Raw genomic sequence first — 13,961 nt, 5'->3', positions numbered from 1 at the left:
CTCTCAGCAGATGGAAAGCCAGGATTCCCGGGTAGCCAGTCACCCTCATGCCCATGTAGTCTCCATTGTCCATCTGCCTCCTCCTTCTGCTCAATCACCCATGTGCATGGAGCCCCTCAGGAACTGCTCACAATGGCGGCCTGAGCCCTGAAGGTGTATGAGCCTATTGAGTTCTAGCTCCCAGAGCTGTCTTCATTTCCAAAGCCACCCCTTCAGGAGAAACCTAATTCCAAGCTTCAGAGGAAACATAATTTGACCTGGCTTGGGATCAGTGCTCATTTTCTGGTTCGGTTCGCTGAGGCCAGGGAATGGATTCATTCAATGCTTTTCCAGACTAAAGGTCAGGCTGCTTCTCTAAAAGGGGCTAAGAGCTGGGAGGAAATGGTGGACATTAGAAGCCATGCTTTTCCCTGGCATAGTCCAGGGTGGTCCTGCTACACTAGCAGAAGCAAGGTCCTGTTTGCATACGTGTGATTGGCTTGAGATTTCTGTGAAAACACAGAAGGGCACCTCCCAGTGAGAAGGTGAAGGCACAGTACTTGTTGAGCTCCTGCTCTGTGCACTGGGCCCATTGCACGTTTTCTCTTGTTTAATCCACACAACAATACCCTGTAGAAATTTTTGTTTGTTTGCTTTTTTGAGATGGAGTCTCGCTTTGTCGCCCAGGCTGGAGTGCAGTGGCACCATCTTGGCTTACTGCAACCTCCGCCTCCCAGGTTCAAGCGATTCTCCTGTCTCAGCCTCCTGAGTAGCTGGGATCACAGGTGCACACCACCACGCCCAACTAATTTTTGTATCTTTAGTAAAGACAGGGTTTCACCATGTTGGTCAGGCTGGTCTCGAACTCCTGACCTTGTGATTCACCCACTTCGGCCTCCCAAAGTCCTGGGGTTATAGGCGTGAGCCACCACGCCAGTCCCCTGTAGAGATTTAACTGGGATCTAGAGTGCTCCATTGACTTATGCAATTATAGTCTTCAGCGGCAGCACCAGCGTTCAACTCTACACATTTCATGCTGGTGCCACCACTGAAGGTGAATGAAGAGGCTCATCCACTGCTGCCTCACCACGTGGGTACCTAGTGGCTTTCCGTGGAATCAGAAACCGGGATGCAAAGGTCAAAGTCAAGTTAGAAGTCAGAACCGGCCAATGAGGGTCTGAGACTACAGTCCACACTTCCGCTCCAAAGAATTCCACCTAATAGCTTCCTGGCAGCCCCAGTGGTGTTTCAATGGGCCTCCTGCGTGAGGTGTCTCTTTTGCCCAGGGAAGCATCGTATCGGAGTTTCTGGCCTTTGGCAGTGTGGGCATTTACCAGTTCCTCCATGGAGCCTTTTCTAAGGCATGCAGTTAAGCAAAAGGGCTAAAACCAAGGGCTTTGAAGCCAGGCAGATACTGAGTTCTATTCTGTGACTCAGGTCACCTAATCTCCGTGTGCCACAGTTGTTCAATGGGGATGGTTCTGCCTCCTTCAGTGGGTTGTGCTTGTGCATACACGAGATGTGCGTGGAAAGTGCTTTGCACCTTGTGCTTGAGACAGGAAATTTCTCAATAAATAGTTGCAATAACAATAATAATAATTATATTATTATTATATTCACTCTTAGTTGCTTGGATGACAGAAGTATGTCTTCTGTCTTCTGTTTTCCCACCTTCTACAGCACCAGCAAAATGCCGTAGACATCTTTATCTCCATGCTTAGCTCCAAATTACAAGTGAGAACATGCAGTCTTTGGTTTTCTGTTCCTGAGTTAATTTGCTTAGGATAGTAGTCTCCAGCTGCATCTGGGATCTAGAGTACATCCAGCTATAGAAAAAGGGCATGATTTGTTAGATGCTGAGAAAATATTTACTCAATGAATGTATTATATAAGGGTTCCTATAAAGTCTGGAAACAGAGGCAAAAAGATATAATAAATTATCTATTGATACTATACTACAATGCACAATGTAATACAATACTTAATATTTATCAGTATGGTTTTTCTCATTTACAACACATGGTCCCATACATCATACAACATTGCAAAGAACGTGGTAGAATAATACAGCATTCCCGTCAATCCCTGCACATATATGCATGTGTTGTATTGTCTCACATGATTGATTGACTGACTGATTTTTGAGACGGAGTCTCACTCTATTGCCCAGGCTGGAGTGCAGTGGCGTGATCTCAGCTCACTGCAACTTCCGCCTCCCAGGTTCAAGCAATTCTCCTGCCTCAGCCTCCCGAGCAACTGGGACTACAGGCACGCACCACAACGCCTGGCTAATTCTTGTATTTTTAGTAGAGACGGAGTTTCACCATATTGACCAGGATGGTCTCAATCTCCTGACACTGTGATCCGCCTGCCTCAGCCTCCCAAGGTGCTGGGATTACAGGTGTGAGCCACTGCGTGCAGCTCTCACATGATTTTTAAAGAATTTTGCGGCCGGGCGCGGTGGCTCAAGCCTGTAATCCCAGCACTTTGGGAGGCCGAGACGGGCGGATCACGAGGTCAGGAGATCGAGACCATCCTGGCTAACACGGTGAAACCCCGTCTCTACTAAAAAATACAAAACACTAGCCGGGCGAGGTGGCGGGCGCCTGTAGTCCCAGCTACTCGGGAGGCTGAGGCAGGAGAACGGGGTAAACCCGGGAGGCGGAGCTTGCAGTGAGCTGAGATCCGGCTACTGCACTCCAGCCTGGGCGACAGAGCGAGACTCCGTTTCAAAAAAAAAAAAAAAAAGAATTTTGGATACAAGAGGTACATGTGCAGATTTGATACATGGGTGTATTGAGTGATGCTGAAGTTTGGGCGTCTGTTGATCCCATCACCTAAATTGTGAACAGAGTACCTAATACGTAGTTTTTCAACTCTCCCCTCTCCCTCCCTACCTGCTTTTGGAGTTCCTGTCTATTGTTACCATCTTTAAGCCTGTGTGTACCCAATGTTTCACTCTCACTTACAAGTGAGAACATATGGTATTTAATTTTCTGTTCCTGCATTAATTTGCTTGTTAGCCCAGCCAGAAGCAGCATTTTCTAAGGAGTTGCTGGGTTGATGCTGATGAAGTTGATCCCTGGACTGAAATCTGGGAAACAACTTTTCCATGCTAGTGTTGAACACCTGTGTCCATGCTGCAGCAAAGGGCACAATGCTATTCCTTTTTTCTGGCTGTATAGTATTCCATGGTGTATATGCACCACATTTTCTTCATCCAGTCCACCATTGATGAGCATCTGGGTTGATTTCATGATTTTGCTATTGTGAATATTGCTGCAATGAACATGGGGATACAGGTGTCTTTTTGGTAGAAGGATTTATTTTCCTTTGGGTATATACCCATTAATGGGATTGCTTGGTTGGATGGGAGTTCTATTTTCAGTTCTTTGAGAAATCTCCAAACTGCTTTCCACAGGGGCTAAACTGTTTTACACTGCCAGCCACAGTGTATAAGTGTTTCCTTTTCTCCACAACCTTACCAACATCTGGTGTGTTTTCGTTTGGTTTTGTTGGGTTTTTTTTTTTTTTTTTTTTTACTTTTCCTTTTTTTCTTTTTTCTATTCTTTTTTTTTTTTTTTTTTTTTGAGACAGAGTCTCACTTTGTCGTCCAGGCTGGAGTACAGTGGCACAATCTTGGCTCACTGCAAGCTCCACTTCCCAGGTTCACGCCATTCTCCTGCCTCAGCCTCCTGAGTAGCTGCGACTACAGGTGCCCGCCACCGCACCCAGCTAATTTTTTTGTATTTTTAATAGAGATGGGGTTTCACCGTGTTAGCCAGGATGGTCTCGATCTCCTGACCTCGTGATCCACCCGTCTCGGCCTCCCAAACTGCTGGGATTACAGGCGTGAGCCGCTGCGCCCGGCCTTTTTTACTTTTTAATAATAGTTGTTCTGACAGGTTGCCTCACCTGATTCTTGTCTCTAATTTTCAATAGGTCAACTTGTGCCTTTAGCCTTCCCAGGAAGAAACAACCAAGGGGATGAATTTATATGAAAATAAAAGAATCCTTTGTCCTGACTTCATGGTTACTCTACAGATGCTCTCTGTCTCTCCTGCTGAGACCTCCTCTCTGCGGGCTGGGGTGGTCTCCTTGCCGTTTCTGATGGATACCTCTAGGGACTAGGATGTGTTTCCTCCCTGAGTCTTCACCCTTTTCTAAAGACGCCACCCTGGTTCACTTTCTCCCACCATAACATGGAGATTGGAGCCCTTGTTTGCAATCTCATTCTCTCCAGTTTCCCGTTGCACTCCTAGCTTGCTCATTCTCTTTCTCCTGGGGTGGGGAGTGATGCATCTTGCTTCCCACCTCCAAGCTTCTTTGGGACTGCACAAGGATCCCCATCCTATCACTCAGCTGTCAACAGAGTGCAGCAGGGACCACTTCCTATGTGTGCAGATGCCATGTATACATGAGACCAGCCCTTACACCATCTACGAGTGAGCCGCATTATCCCTAGATGCTTCTGAAGCTAAGGCTCGGTGACTAAGCCTATAAACCCAGCACTCTGGGAGGCTGAGGCAGGCGGATCACCTGAGGTGGGGAGTTCGAGACCAGCCTAACCAACATGGAGAAACCCCATCTCTACTAAAAATACAAAATTAGCCGGGTATGGTGGCACATGCCTGTAATCCCAGCTACTCAGGAGGTTGAGGCAGGAGAGTCGCTTGAACCCGGAAGGCAGAGGTTGCCGTGAGCCAAGATCGTACCACTGCACTCCAGCCTGGGCAACAAGAGCAAACTCCGACTTAAAAAAAAAAAAAAAAAAAAAACTTACAGAGAGAGGAGGTGTGGGAATTGAGGGAAGTGACTTGATTTGCTAGGCTGGAACCCAGTATATGCTAGGACGGTACCAATGGAAGGGCTTCTGGTGCCGACACCTCAATGAGCTTCCTTTCTTTCTCCCTCCCGCAGGACCCCAGCCATGATAGGCTGCTCGTTTGTGGTCAACAGGAAGTTCTTCGGTGAAATCGGTCTTCTGGATCCTGGCATGGATGTGTACGGAGGAGAAAATATTGAACTAGGAATCAAGGTTTGTGACATGGTGTCCCTTCCTCTTGGTGTGTCCACGTTTGTGAGCAGAGCTGCTTGATCATCTGTGGGGTGTATTTAAAGCTTCTTACAGCTGATGAATGACAGATTCGTTTACTCCGCTCTGTCCCTGGGAGATGCATGAGCTGCATTGTCACCCCTCCTTAGGTAGGGAAACCTAGGCTTTCCCCTCTCTAAATGTTGGCTGATAGATTTCATGCCATGACAACCCACTCTGGGTATTAGCTGGAGAGGGTGGTTCCCACTCCCATTCAGTTTTGTTCTCTTCTTAAATGTTTCTTAAATGATCTCCTTAAATTAATATTTTTAGGCCAGGCACAGTGGCTTATGCCCGTAATCCCAACGCTTTAGGAGGCCATGGTGGTAGGATCACTTAAGGCCAGGCATTCAAGACAAGCCTGGGCAGCAGAGTAAGACCCTGTCTCTACAAAAAATGAAAAATTAGCCAAGCGTGGTGGTGCATGTCTGTGTCCCAGCTACTCTGGAGAGTGAGGTAGGAGGATGGCTTGAGCCCAGGAGTTCGAGGCTGCAGTGAGCTATGATGGCACCACTGCACTCCAGCCTGGGCAACAGAGCAAGAGAGACCCTGTCTCTCTAACAAAGGCATTTGTGGTTTAGTTTTTACACCCGCAGATTTATTTTTAACAGCTTTATTGAGATGTTATTGACATATACAGATTTTGGTGGCTCACACCTGTAATCCCAGTGACTTGGGAAGCCGAGTCAGGAGGATCACATGAGCCCAGGAGTTCAAATCAGGCTGGGCAAAATAGCGAGACACTGTCTCTACAAAAAATAAAAAATTAGCTCACACGTATAATCCCAGTGACTTGGGAAACCAAGTCAGGAGGGTCACTTGAGCCCAGGAGTTCAAAACCAGCCTGGGTGACATAACAAAACCACCAACTCTACAAAAGATAAAAAATTAGCCAGGTGTGGTTGTGTGAACCTGTAGTCCCAGCTACTCAGGAGGCTGAAGCAAGAGGATCGCTTGAGCCCAGGAGTTCAAGGCTTCAGTGAGCCACGATTATGCCATTGCACTCCAGCCCAGGTGACAGAGCAAGACTCTGTCTCATACAAAAACAACAACAACAACAAAAACCAAACCAAAACAAAACAAAACAAAAACTACATGTTTAAGGTGTACAGGTGAGGTGAGGTTTGGATATACATATACATTGTGAAACGAGCACCAAAATCACGCTAATTGACACATCCATTACCTCCATCTAATTACCACTGTGTGTGGGGGCTGGTGAGAAGATCTAATTTAAGATCTATCCTCTTAGGAAATTAAAAGTCTACAATACCGTATCATTAACTGTGGCCACCATGCTGTACATTGGATCTCCAGAAATGATTCATTTTGTTTTGCAGTCACCTGGCAGGAAAGGTCTGAGTGTGAGGCTCTGCAGGCTTGGTGGTAGTGGTGGGAACTGCTTAGCAGGCAGGACTGTGTGGCTGTCTCTGATCCCTGAAGCAAGGAGGGGGCTCCTGGGTTCTTCCCCAGCAGCACAGTCCTGTCCACCAACGCCCCTGTACCACCAGATTGTGGGATCACATACATTCTCCTTTCACTCCCTATTTTTTGTTTTTTATTTATTTATTTTATTTTATTTGAGATGAAGTCTAGCTTTGTTGCCCAGGCTGGAGTGCAGTGGCATGATCTCGGCTCACCGCAGCCTCCTTCTCCCAGATTCAAGTGATTCTCCTGCCTCAGCCTCCCAAATAGCTGGGATTACAGGCACGTGCCACTGCACCTGGCTATTTTTTATATTTTTAGTAGAGATGGGATTTCACCATGTTGGCCAGACTGGTCTTGAACTCCTGACCTCAGGTGATCTTCCTGCCTCGACCTCCCAAAATGCTGGGATTACAGGCATGAGCCCCCATGCCTGGCCTTTATTTAATTAAATTAATTAATTAATTTTTTGAGAAGGAGTCTCGCTTTGTTGCCCAGGCTGGAGTGTAGTGGTGCAATCTCGGCTCACTGCAAGCTCCACCTCCTGGGTTCACGCCAGTCTCCTGCCTTAGCCTCCCGAGCAGCTGGGACTACAGGCGCCCGCCACTACACCTGGCTAATTTTGTTTTTGTATTTTTAGTAGAGACGGGGTTTCACCGTGGTAGCCAGGATGGTCTCGATCTCCTGACCTTGTGATCCACCCCCCTCGGCCTCCCAAAGTGCTTGAATTACAAGCTTGAGCCACTACGCCTGGTCTATTTTATTTTTTATTTTTCTTCTTTTAACTTTGGTTTTAGGTTGAGGGGTTCATGTGCAGGTTTATTATATAGGTGAATTGTGTATTACCTGTATTGGTAATTGACACCTCAATGAGCGCAGATTGGTGCACAGATTATTACCCAGGTAATAAGCATAGTATCTGATAGGTAGTTGTTTGATCCTCACCTTCCTCCCAACTTCTGCCCTCAAGAAGGCCCCAGTGTCTATGGTTCCTTTCTTTGTGACGATCTGTGCTCAATGTTCAGCTCCCACTTATACGTGAAAACACACGGTATTTGGTTGGATGTTTCTGCATTAATTCGATTAGGATAATCGCCTCCAGCTCCATCCATGATCTCCTCCTTCTTACAGCTGTGCAGTATTCCATTGCGTACATGTACAACACTCTCTTTACCCAGTCTGCCATTGATGGGCATTTAAGTTGATTCCATGTCTTCACTATTGTGAATAGTGCTGCAATGAACATACGTGTGCATGTGTCTTTATGGTAGAATGATTTGTATTCTTTTGGTTCTATAACCAGTAGTAAATGAGATTACTGGGTCAAATGGTAATTCTGTTTTAAGTTCTTTCAGCTGTTGTGGAAAGCAGTTTGGGGATTCCTCACTCCTTGTTGATGGGCTGGAATGAACGGTTCCTGCAGAGCCCAGTCTGCCCCCAGGCAATTTCTCCCTGGCTTTGTCTCCTGCATGACAATTCAGCTCCCCTGCCGCTCAGGGTGGGTCTTTATTAAAGTGTCAGTTGCCTCAGGGTCATAGATGTCCCCCTAGAGTGTAATTACCTGCCTCTTACAGTACTTCCAGGCATCTCCAGCAGCTGGAGATGGGGGAATAATTTTGCCTCTTAACTTTCCATAAACCACATCATCCTGCAGGCTGCAAGCTGATCTTGACATAAGCCTTGGTTTTCTGCCAGTTCTTAAAGTGGGATTGGGTGCTGTTGGTTGCAGAAAGGCAAAGGCCTGGGTTCCGAGTCTACACAGAATTCTCTGGTTCTCATGTTTCCAATCAGCATTCACCTCACCTGGGAACTTGTTAGAAGTGAAAATTCTTGGGCCCCATCCCAGACCTACTGAACCAGAAACTCCAGAGTGGCAGGGAGTCCAGCTCCCTGTGTTTACCAAGCCCTCCCACCCCACCAGGTAACAGTTACGTGCCCTTGTTGGAGAGCTACTGGTCTACCTCTAGGTTTAGCCAACTTCCTGGCACATGCATGGCCTTTTAGTAGAAAGGAGCCTAAGGGAGAATCCACCTCTTTCTAATCCCTTCTCCAGGTGTCCCTCCATGACCACACTGGCCCAGAGTGAGTCCTTTCTTCTTACTCCAGCCTACACAGCCAGAGCCCTGTAGGCACCAGCATCTACTACCTTTTTAACTTGATGTACAGGTGCCTCGGCCAGGTGACTACAGGGTTCCTGATGACAGAGCTCCCTTTTTCAAATGGAATAATATACACAAGGCGCTTCAGAGACAATACTACTTCTCCTTTCATTTTGTGCTATTTTGTACTGCTTAGAGCTCAAATGAGTTGCATAAGAAATGCGTTCTTAAGAAATCCATCCCCGGCCGGGCGCGGTGGCTGAAGCCTGTAATCCCAGCACTTTGGGAGGCCAAGACGGGCGGATCACGAGGTCAGGAGATCGAGACCATCCTGGCTAACACGGTGAAACCCCGTCTCTACTAAAAAATACAAAAAACTAGCCGGGCGCGGTGGCGGGCGCCTGTAGTCCCAGCTACTCAGGAGGCTGAGGCAGGAGAATGGCGTGAACCCGGGAGGCGGAGCTTGCAGTGAGCTGAGATCCGGCCACTGCACTCCAGCCTGGGCGGCAGAGCGAGACTCCGTCTCAAAAAAAAAAAAAAAAAAAAAGAAATCCATCCCCACCACCTGAATAAAGAAGCAGGGCTTTATGTAAATATATATACCTGCGTATATATAATTTTCATGTAGTGTACATACATACATTTACATATACAAGCTTACCTATAAGTAATGACCCAAAACCCTATACTTTCATTCAATGGAAAAATTTTAATGCGAGAACACTATTTTCTTGATTTTTTTTAATCCAAGAAATGGGTCAGTCTGTGATCTTTCTATCTTTGAAATTTTTTGTTACTTTTTAATTCCATCCTCAGTAAGTAAAGATCTGTCACAAGAACACAAGAATAGAAAGTCTTACCCTGAACAAAAATAACAGTTGACTCTAGGGCTCTGGCCTGCGTGAAAGGCAGCTTGCCTGTGACCAAAACAATCAATACAGAAAAGGACATTTAAAAAAGCCAGAATTGAAAAAATAAATGAGATGGAAATTGGAAGGTTTCATCTTGCTCTGAGTAATAGTAATCAGAAACTATTAACAAAGCGTATTATAGTAACGCGTCTAAATGTTAAGAGAGAAAAAAAAATTCTCCAAGGACAGAAGAAAAGATAGGTTACTTTTAAATGACGTAAAGTCTTTCTCCAATATATCAGTCCATTTACGAAGAAAAGGCATTCTCTTCTTCTGTTCTCTTACATAAAAACATGGCACCCAAGACTGTTGCATCTTGCTGGGAAGTTCTTTCTAAAGGAAGACAAGGGAGACACACTTCCAGATCCCCAGACTACCAAAGGATGTCTTGGCTTTATCATGAATCCCATGGACTGAATAAAACGCAGAATTCCTGTGTGGGTGCATTGAATTACTATAACATTTGTGAGAATGATTTACTTATTTTGGGTATATATCCAGTAATGGGATTGCTGAGTTGAATGGTAGTTCTAAGTTTTGTGAGAAATCTCTACACTGTTTTCCACAGTGGTAAAGTAATTTACATTCCCACCAGCAGTGTACAAGTGTTCCTGTTTTCTGCAGCCTTGCCAACATCTGTTGTTTTTTAACTTTGTGTGTGTGTGTGTGTGTGTGTGTGTGTGTGTGTGTTTTTGAGACAGAGTCTTGCTGTGTCGCCCAGGCTGGAGTGCAGTGGCACGATCTCAGCTCGCTGCAACCTCTGCCTCCCAGGTTCAAGTGATTCTCCTGCCTCAGCCTCCCGAGTAGCTGGGACTATAGGCGCACACCAGACCCAGCTAATTTTTGTATTTTTAGTAGAGACAGGATTTCCCTGTCTTGCCCAGGCTGGTCTCGAACTTCTGACCTTAAGTGATCTGCCCGCCTCGGTCTCCTGAAGTGCTGGGACTACAGGCATGAGCCACGGCTCACGGTCTTGATTTGTTAATAATAGCCATTCTACCAAAAAGACATCTGCATTCATATGTTCATCACAGTGATACTCGCAATGGCAAAGACATAGAATCAACCAGGTGCTGTCAACAGTGGATTGGATAAAGAAAATGTGGTACACAGACACCACAGAATACTATGCAACCATAAAAAAGATTGAAACCGTGTCCTTTGCAGCAGCATGGATAGTGAAAGGCCATTATCCTAAGTGAATTAATGCAATAACAGAAAACCAAATACCACATGTTCTCACTTACACATGGGAACTAAACATTGGGTACCCATGGACATAAAGATGGGAACAACAGACACCAGAGACCACTAGAGTGGGGAGACACAGCGGCCACAGGTTGAAAAACTACCTATTGGGTACTATGTTCACTGCCTGAGTGATGGGATCAGTGGTTCCCCCAAAGCTCAGCATCACACACTACACCCATGTGAGAAACTTGCCCGTGTATCCTCTGAATCTAAAACAAAAGTTGAAGTTTAAAAAATTAATACGGGACCGGGCACGGTGGCTCATGCCTGTAATGCCAGCACTTTGGGAGGCCGAGGCGGGTGGATCACGAGGTCAGGAGATAGAGACCATCCTGGCTAACACGGTGAAATCCCTTCTCTACCAAAAAAGACAAAAAAAATTAGCCGGGCATGGTGGCGGGCGCCTGTAGTCCCAACTACTTGGGAGGCTGAGGCAGGAGAATGGCGGGAACTCGGGAGGCGGAGCTTGCAGTGAGCTGAGATCGCGCCACTGCACTCCAGCCTGGGCGACAGAGCAAGACACCGCCTCAAAAAAAAAAAAAAAAAGCCCAAGTTTATCTGTGATACAGTTCAAAGCAAAGTTCCTGGTCTTGCCCAAGTATAGAGTGAGACTTGAGATTTCACAAACTGGTCTTTCATGGAGAGGCCAACAGTTCAACTGAATACTTCTGATTATAATGGAAACTTGGTGAGTGCCTTCTGTAGCCCAGCAGGCATTTCCACTGGGGCTACCACAGTCAATACATGGAGTCTCTATCTCCATGAAATTTATAGTCAGACAGAAATGCTGTTCATTAAACAAATAGCACTGTGATGAGTGTGAAAAGACAAGATAGAGCAATGCTATGGAAAAATATAGTAAGGGAATATAGCCTAGTCTAGGGAGTTGGAAGGAACCTCCCTACAGAAATGCTATTTAAGAATTTTAAAATGAGTTTAATGTAGATAAGCAAAGAAGGAGGTGTGCAAGGAAGAATATTCTAGACAGAGAGAAAAACATCTGCAAAGATTTTGAATTCTGAGAGATAAATGTGTCCTGAGAACCTTGGGAGTTCAGGATGGCTGGAGCAGAGAAAGGGGGAGGAAAATGTCTTAGATTCAGCGACAACAATCAAGGTGGGGCCCAGATTTTGAGGATTGATAAGCAGAAAGTTGGCTTTTCCTTAAGGATCACTGTGGACATTTTAGATAGGTAGGTTAGGTAGATAAATAGGTAGGTAGGTAGGTAGGAATGGGGGGAGAGAGAGAGAGATGATAGATACATAGATAGATTAGAGAGAGAGAGAGATGGATGGATGGATGGATGGATGGATAGATGGATGACAGAGATAGATGATAGATTAATGATATAGTAGATAATAGAGATATAGATGATAGAGATGATAGATGGATAGAAAGATAGATATAATGATAGAGGGATAGAATGATGATAGATTAGATTAAACATATAGATAGGTATGGAAAGATTGATAGGTGATAGATTAGATTGATAATAGAGATAGCAGATAGATGGATAGATGATATAGATAGATGAGATATAGATTAGATACATAGAGGTGATTGATTAGATAGATGATTGATGAATAGCTAGATATACATAGAGATGACAGACTGATTATATAGACAGATAAATAGATGATAGTTTGATAGATTATATAGATGACAGATTAGATAAATGGATGATAGATGTAGATGATAGATGAATAAAGATAGATATAGATGATAGATTAGACAGATGATATATAAATAGATGATAAATTGATAGATGATAGATGGATGAAAGATAGATAATAGATAGATAGATAGATAGATAGATAGATAGATAGATAGATAGATAGATAGATAGGTAGGTAGGACATAGATAGTCTCAAGTACCCATTACTTACCACCCTTGAGGGGATTTAAAAGAAGAGGATTAGACTTTTCTTTTTACTAAAAAGATAGCTATGACAGCCATGTGGAAAATGGATGATAAAGCTGCCTACACTCAGGAAAAGCTGGTGAGGAGGGGCTTGACCTATATGGTTGTGACAGTGGGAGAGGAATGGACAAATTCAGGAAGTAGAAGAGACAAGACCTGGAGATTGAGTATATGCAGGGGAAGAAGAGAAGTGGGAGTCCAAGCTGAACAGGTGGGGAATAGTGGTGCTGTTCTCTAAGGAGCACTGTTGGAGGAGGTTTGGGAGAAGGTGGAAAGATTATGTGATAAATCTCATGTTTCTGAGACACCCCAGGCCAGCCCGGAGGCATTTGCATGTGTGGGGATTAAGCCAAGGAGGGAGCACTAAGCCTGAGATAGACTTGGATGCACCGGTGCCTTTTAGGAGGTGTGATAGACAGAGCGTGGTTGTATTAGTCTGTTCTTACACGGCTTTAAAGACATACCTGAGACTGGGTAATTTATAAACAAAAGAGAGTTTATTGACTCACAGTTCCACATAGCTGGGGAGGCCTCAGGAAACTTACAATCATGGTAGAAGGGGAAGGGGAATCAAGGCATGTTTTAGATGGTGGCAAGAGAGAGACCAAGCAAGGGAGGAAGTGCTAAAACTTTTTTGTTTTGTTTTGTTTTGTTTTGTTTTGTTTTGTTTTGTTTTGTTTTGTTTTGATTGAGACATAGTCTCTTGCCCTGTCGCCCAGGCTGGAGTGCAGTGGCTCAGTCTCAGCTCACTATAGTCTCAGCTCACCTCCGTCTCCTGGGCTCAAGTGATTCTCATGCTTCAGCCTCCCAAGTGACTGGGATTACAGACGTGCACTACCATGCTCGGCTAATTTTTGTATTTTTAGTAGAGATGGGGTTTCACCATGATGGCCAGGCTGGTCTTGAACTCCTGGCCTCATGTGATCCACCCGCCTTGGCCTCCCAAAGCGCTAGGATTACAGCCGTGAGCCACTGCGCCCGGCCACATTTAAAGTGTCGGATCTCGTGAGAATTCACTCACTATCATGAGAACAGCCTGGGGGAAACTGCCCCCATGATCCAATAACCTCTTACCAGGTCCCTCCTTCATTGCGTGCGGATTACAATTTGGATTACAATTCAAGATGGGATTTGGGTGGGGAGACAGAGGCAAATTATATCAGTGGTGGTCCACTGAATGAGAGGAGCGAATGAGAAGGGATTATTAAGGGTGCCTCCCAGGTTTCCCACCAACTGACCAGTCCCCTACATAGACGACTCTGGTAGGGTAGGTTTGTCAG

The 13,961-nt window shown here is 45.3% G+C and overlaps 1 protein-coding gene across 4 annotated transcripts in view; it reads left to right on the top strand.

Annotated features, from left to right (window-relative positions):
* GALNT17 (polypeptide N-acetylgalactosaminyltransferase 17) overlaps nt 1–13,961 on the top strand; it is a 606,009-nt gene that overhangs the window by 457,718 nt on the left and 134,330 nt on the right. For all 4 annotated transcript variants that reach the window (XM_071095316.1, XM_011715329.3, XM_071095315.1 and 1 more), the window contains one exon: nt 4,900–5,017. In XM_071095316.1, the coding sequence (XP_070951417.1) occupies nt 4,900–5,017 (118 nt within the window). The remainder of the gene's footprint in view (nt 1–4,899; nt 5,018–13,961) is intronic.

This window comes from Macaca nemestrina, chromosome 4 (assembly GCF_043159975.1).
Source record: "Macaca nemestrina isolate mMacNem1 chromosome 4, mMacNem.hap1, whole genome shotgun sequence".
Lineage (NCBI taxonomy): Eukaryota > Metazoa > Chordata > Mammalia > Primates > Cercopithecidae > Macaca > Macaca nemestrina.
Note: the sequence above shows the minus strand (reverse complement) of the source record. Positions and strands in the feature narration are given on the sequence as shown.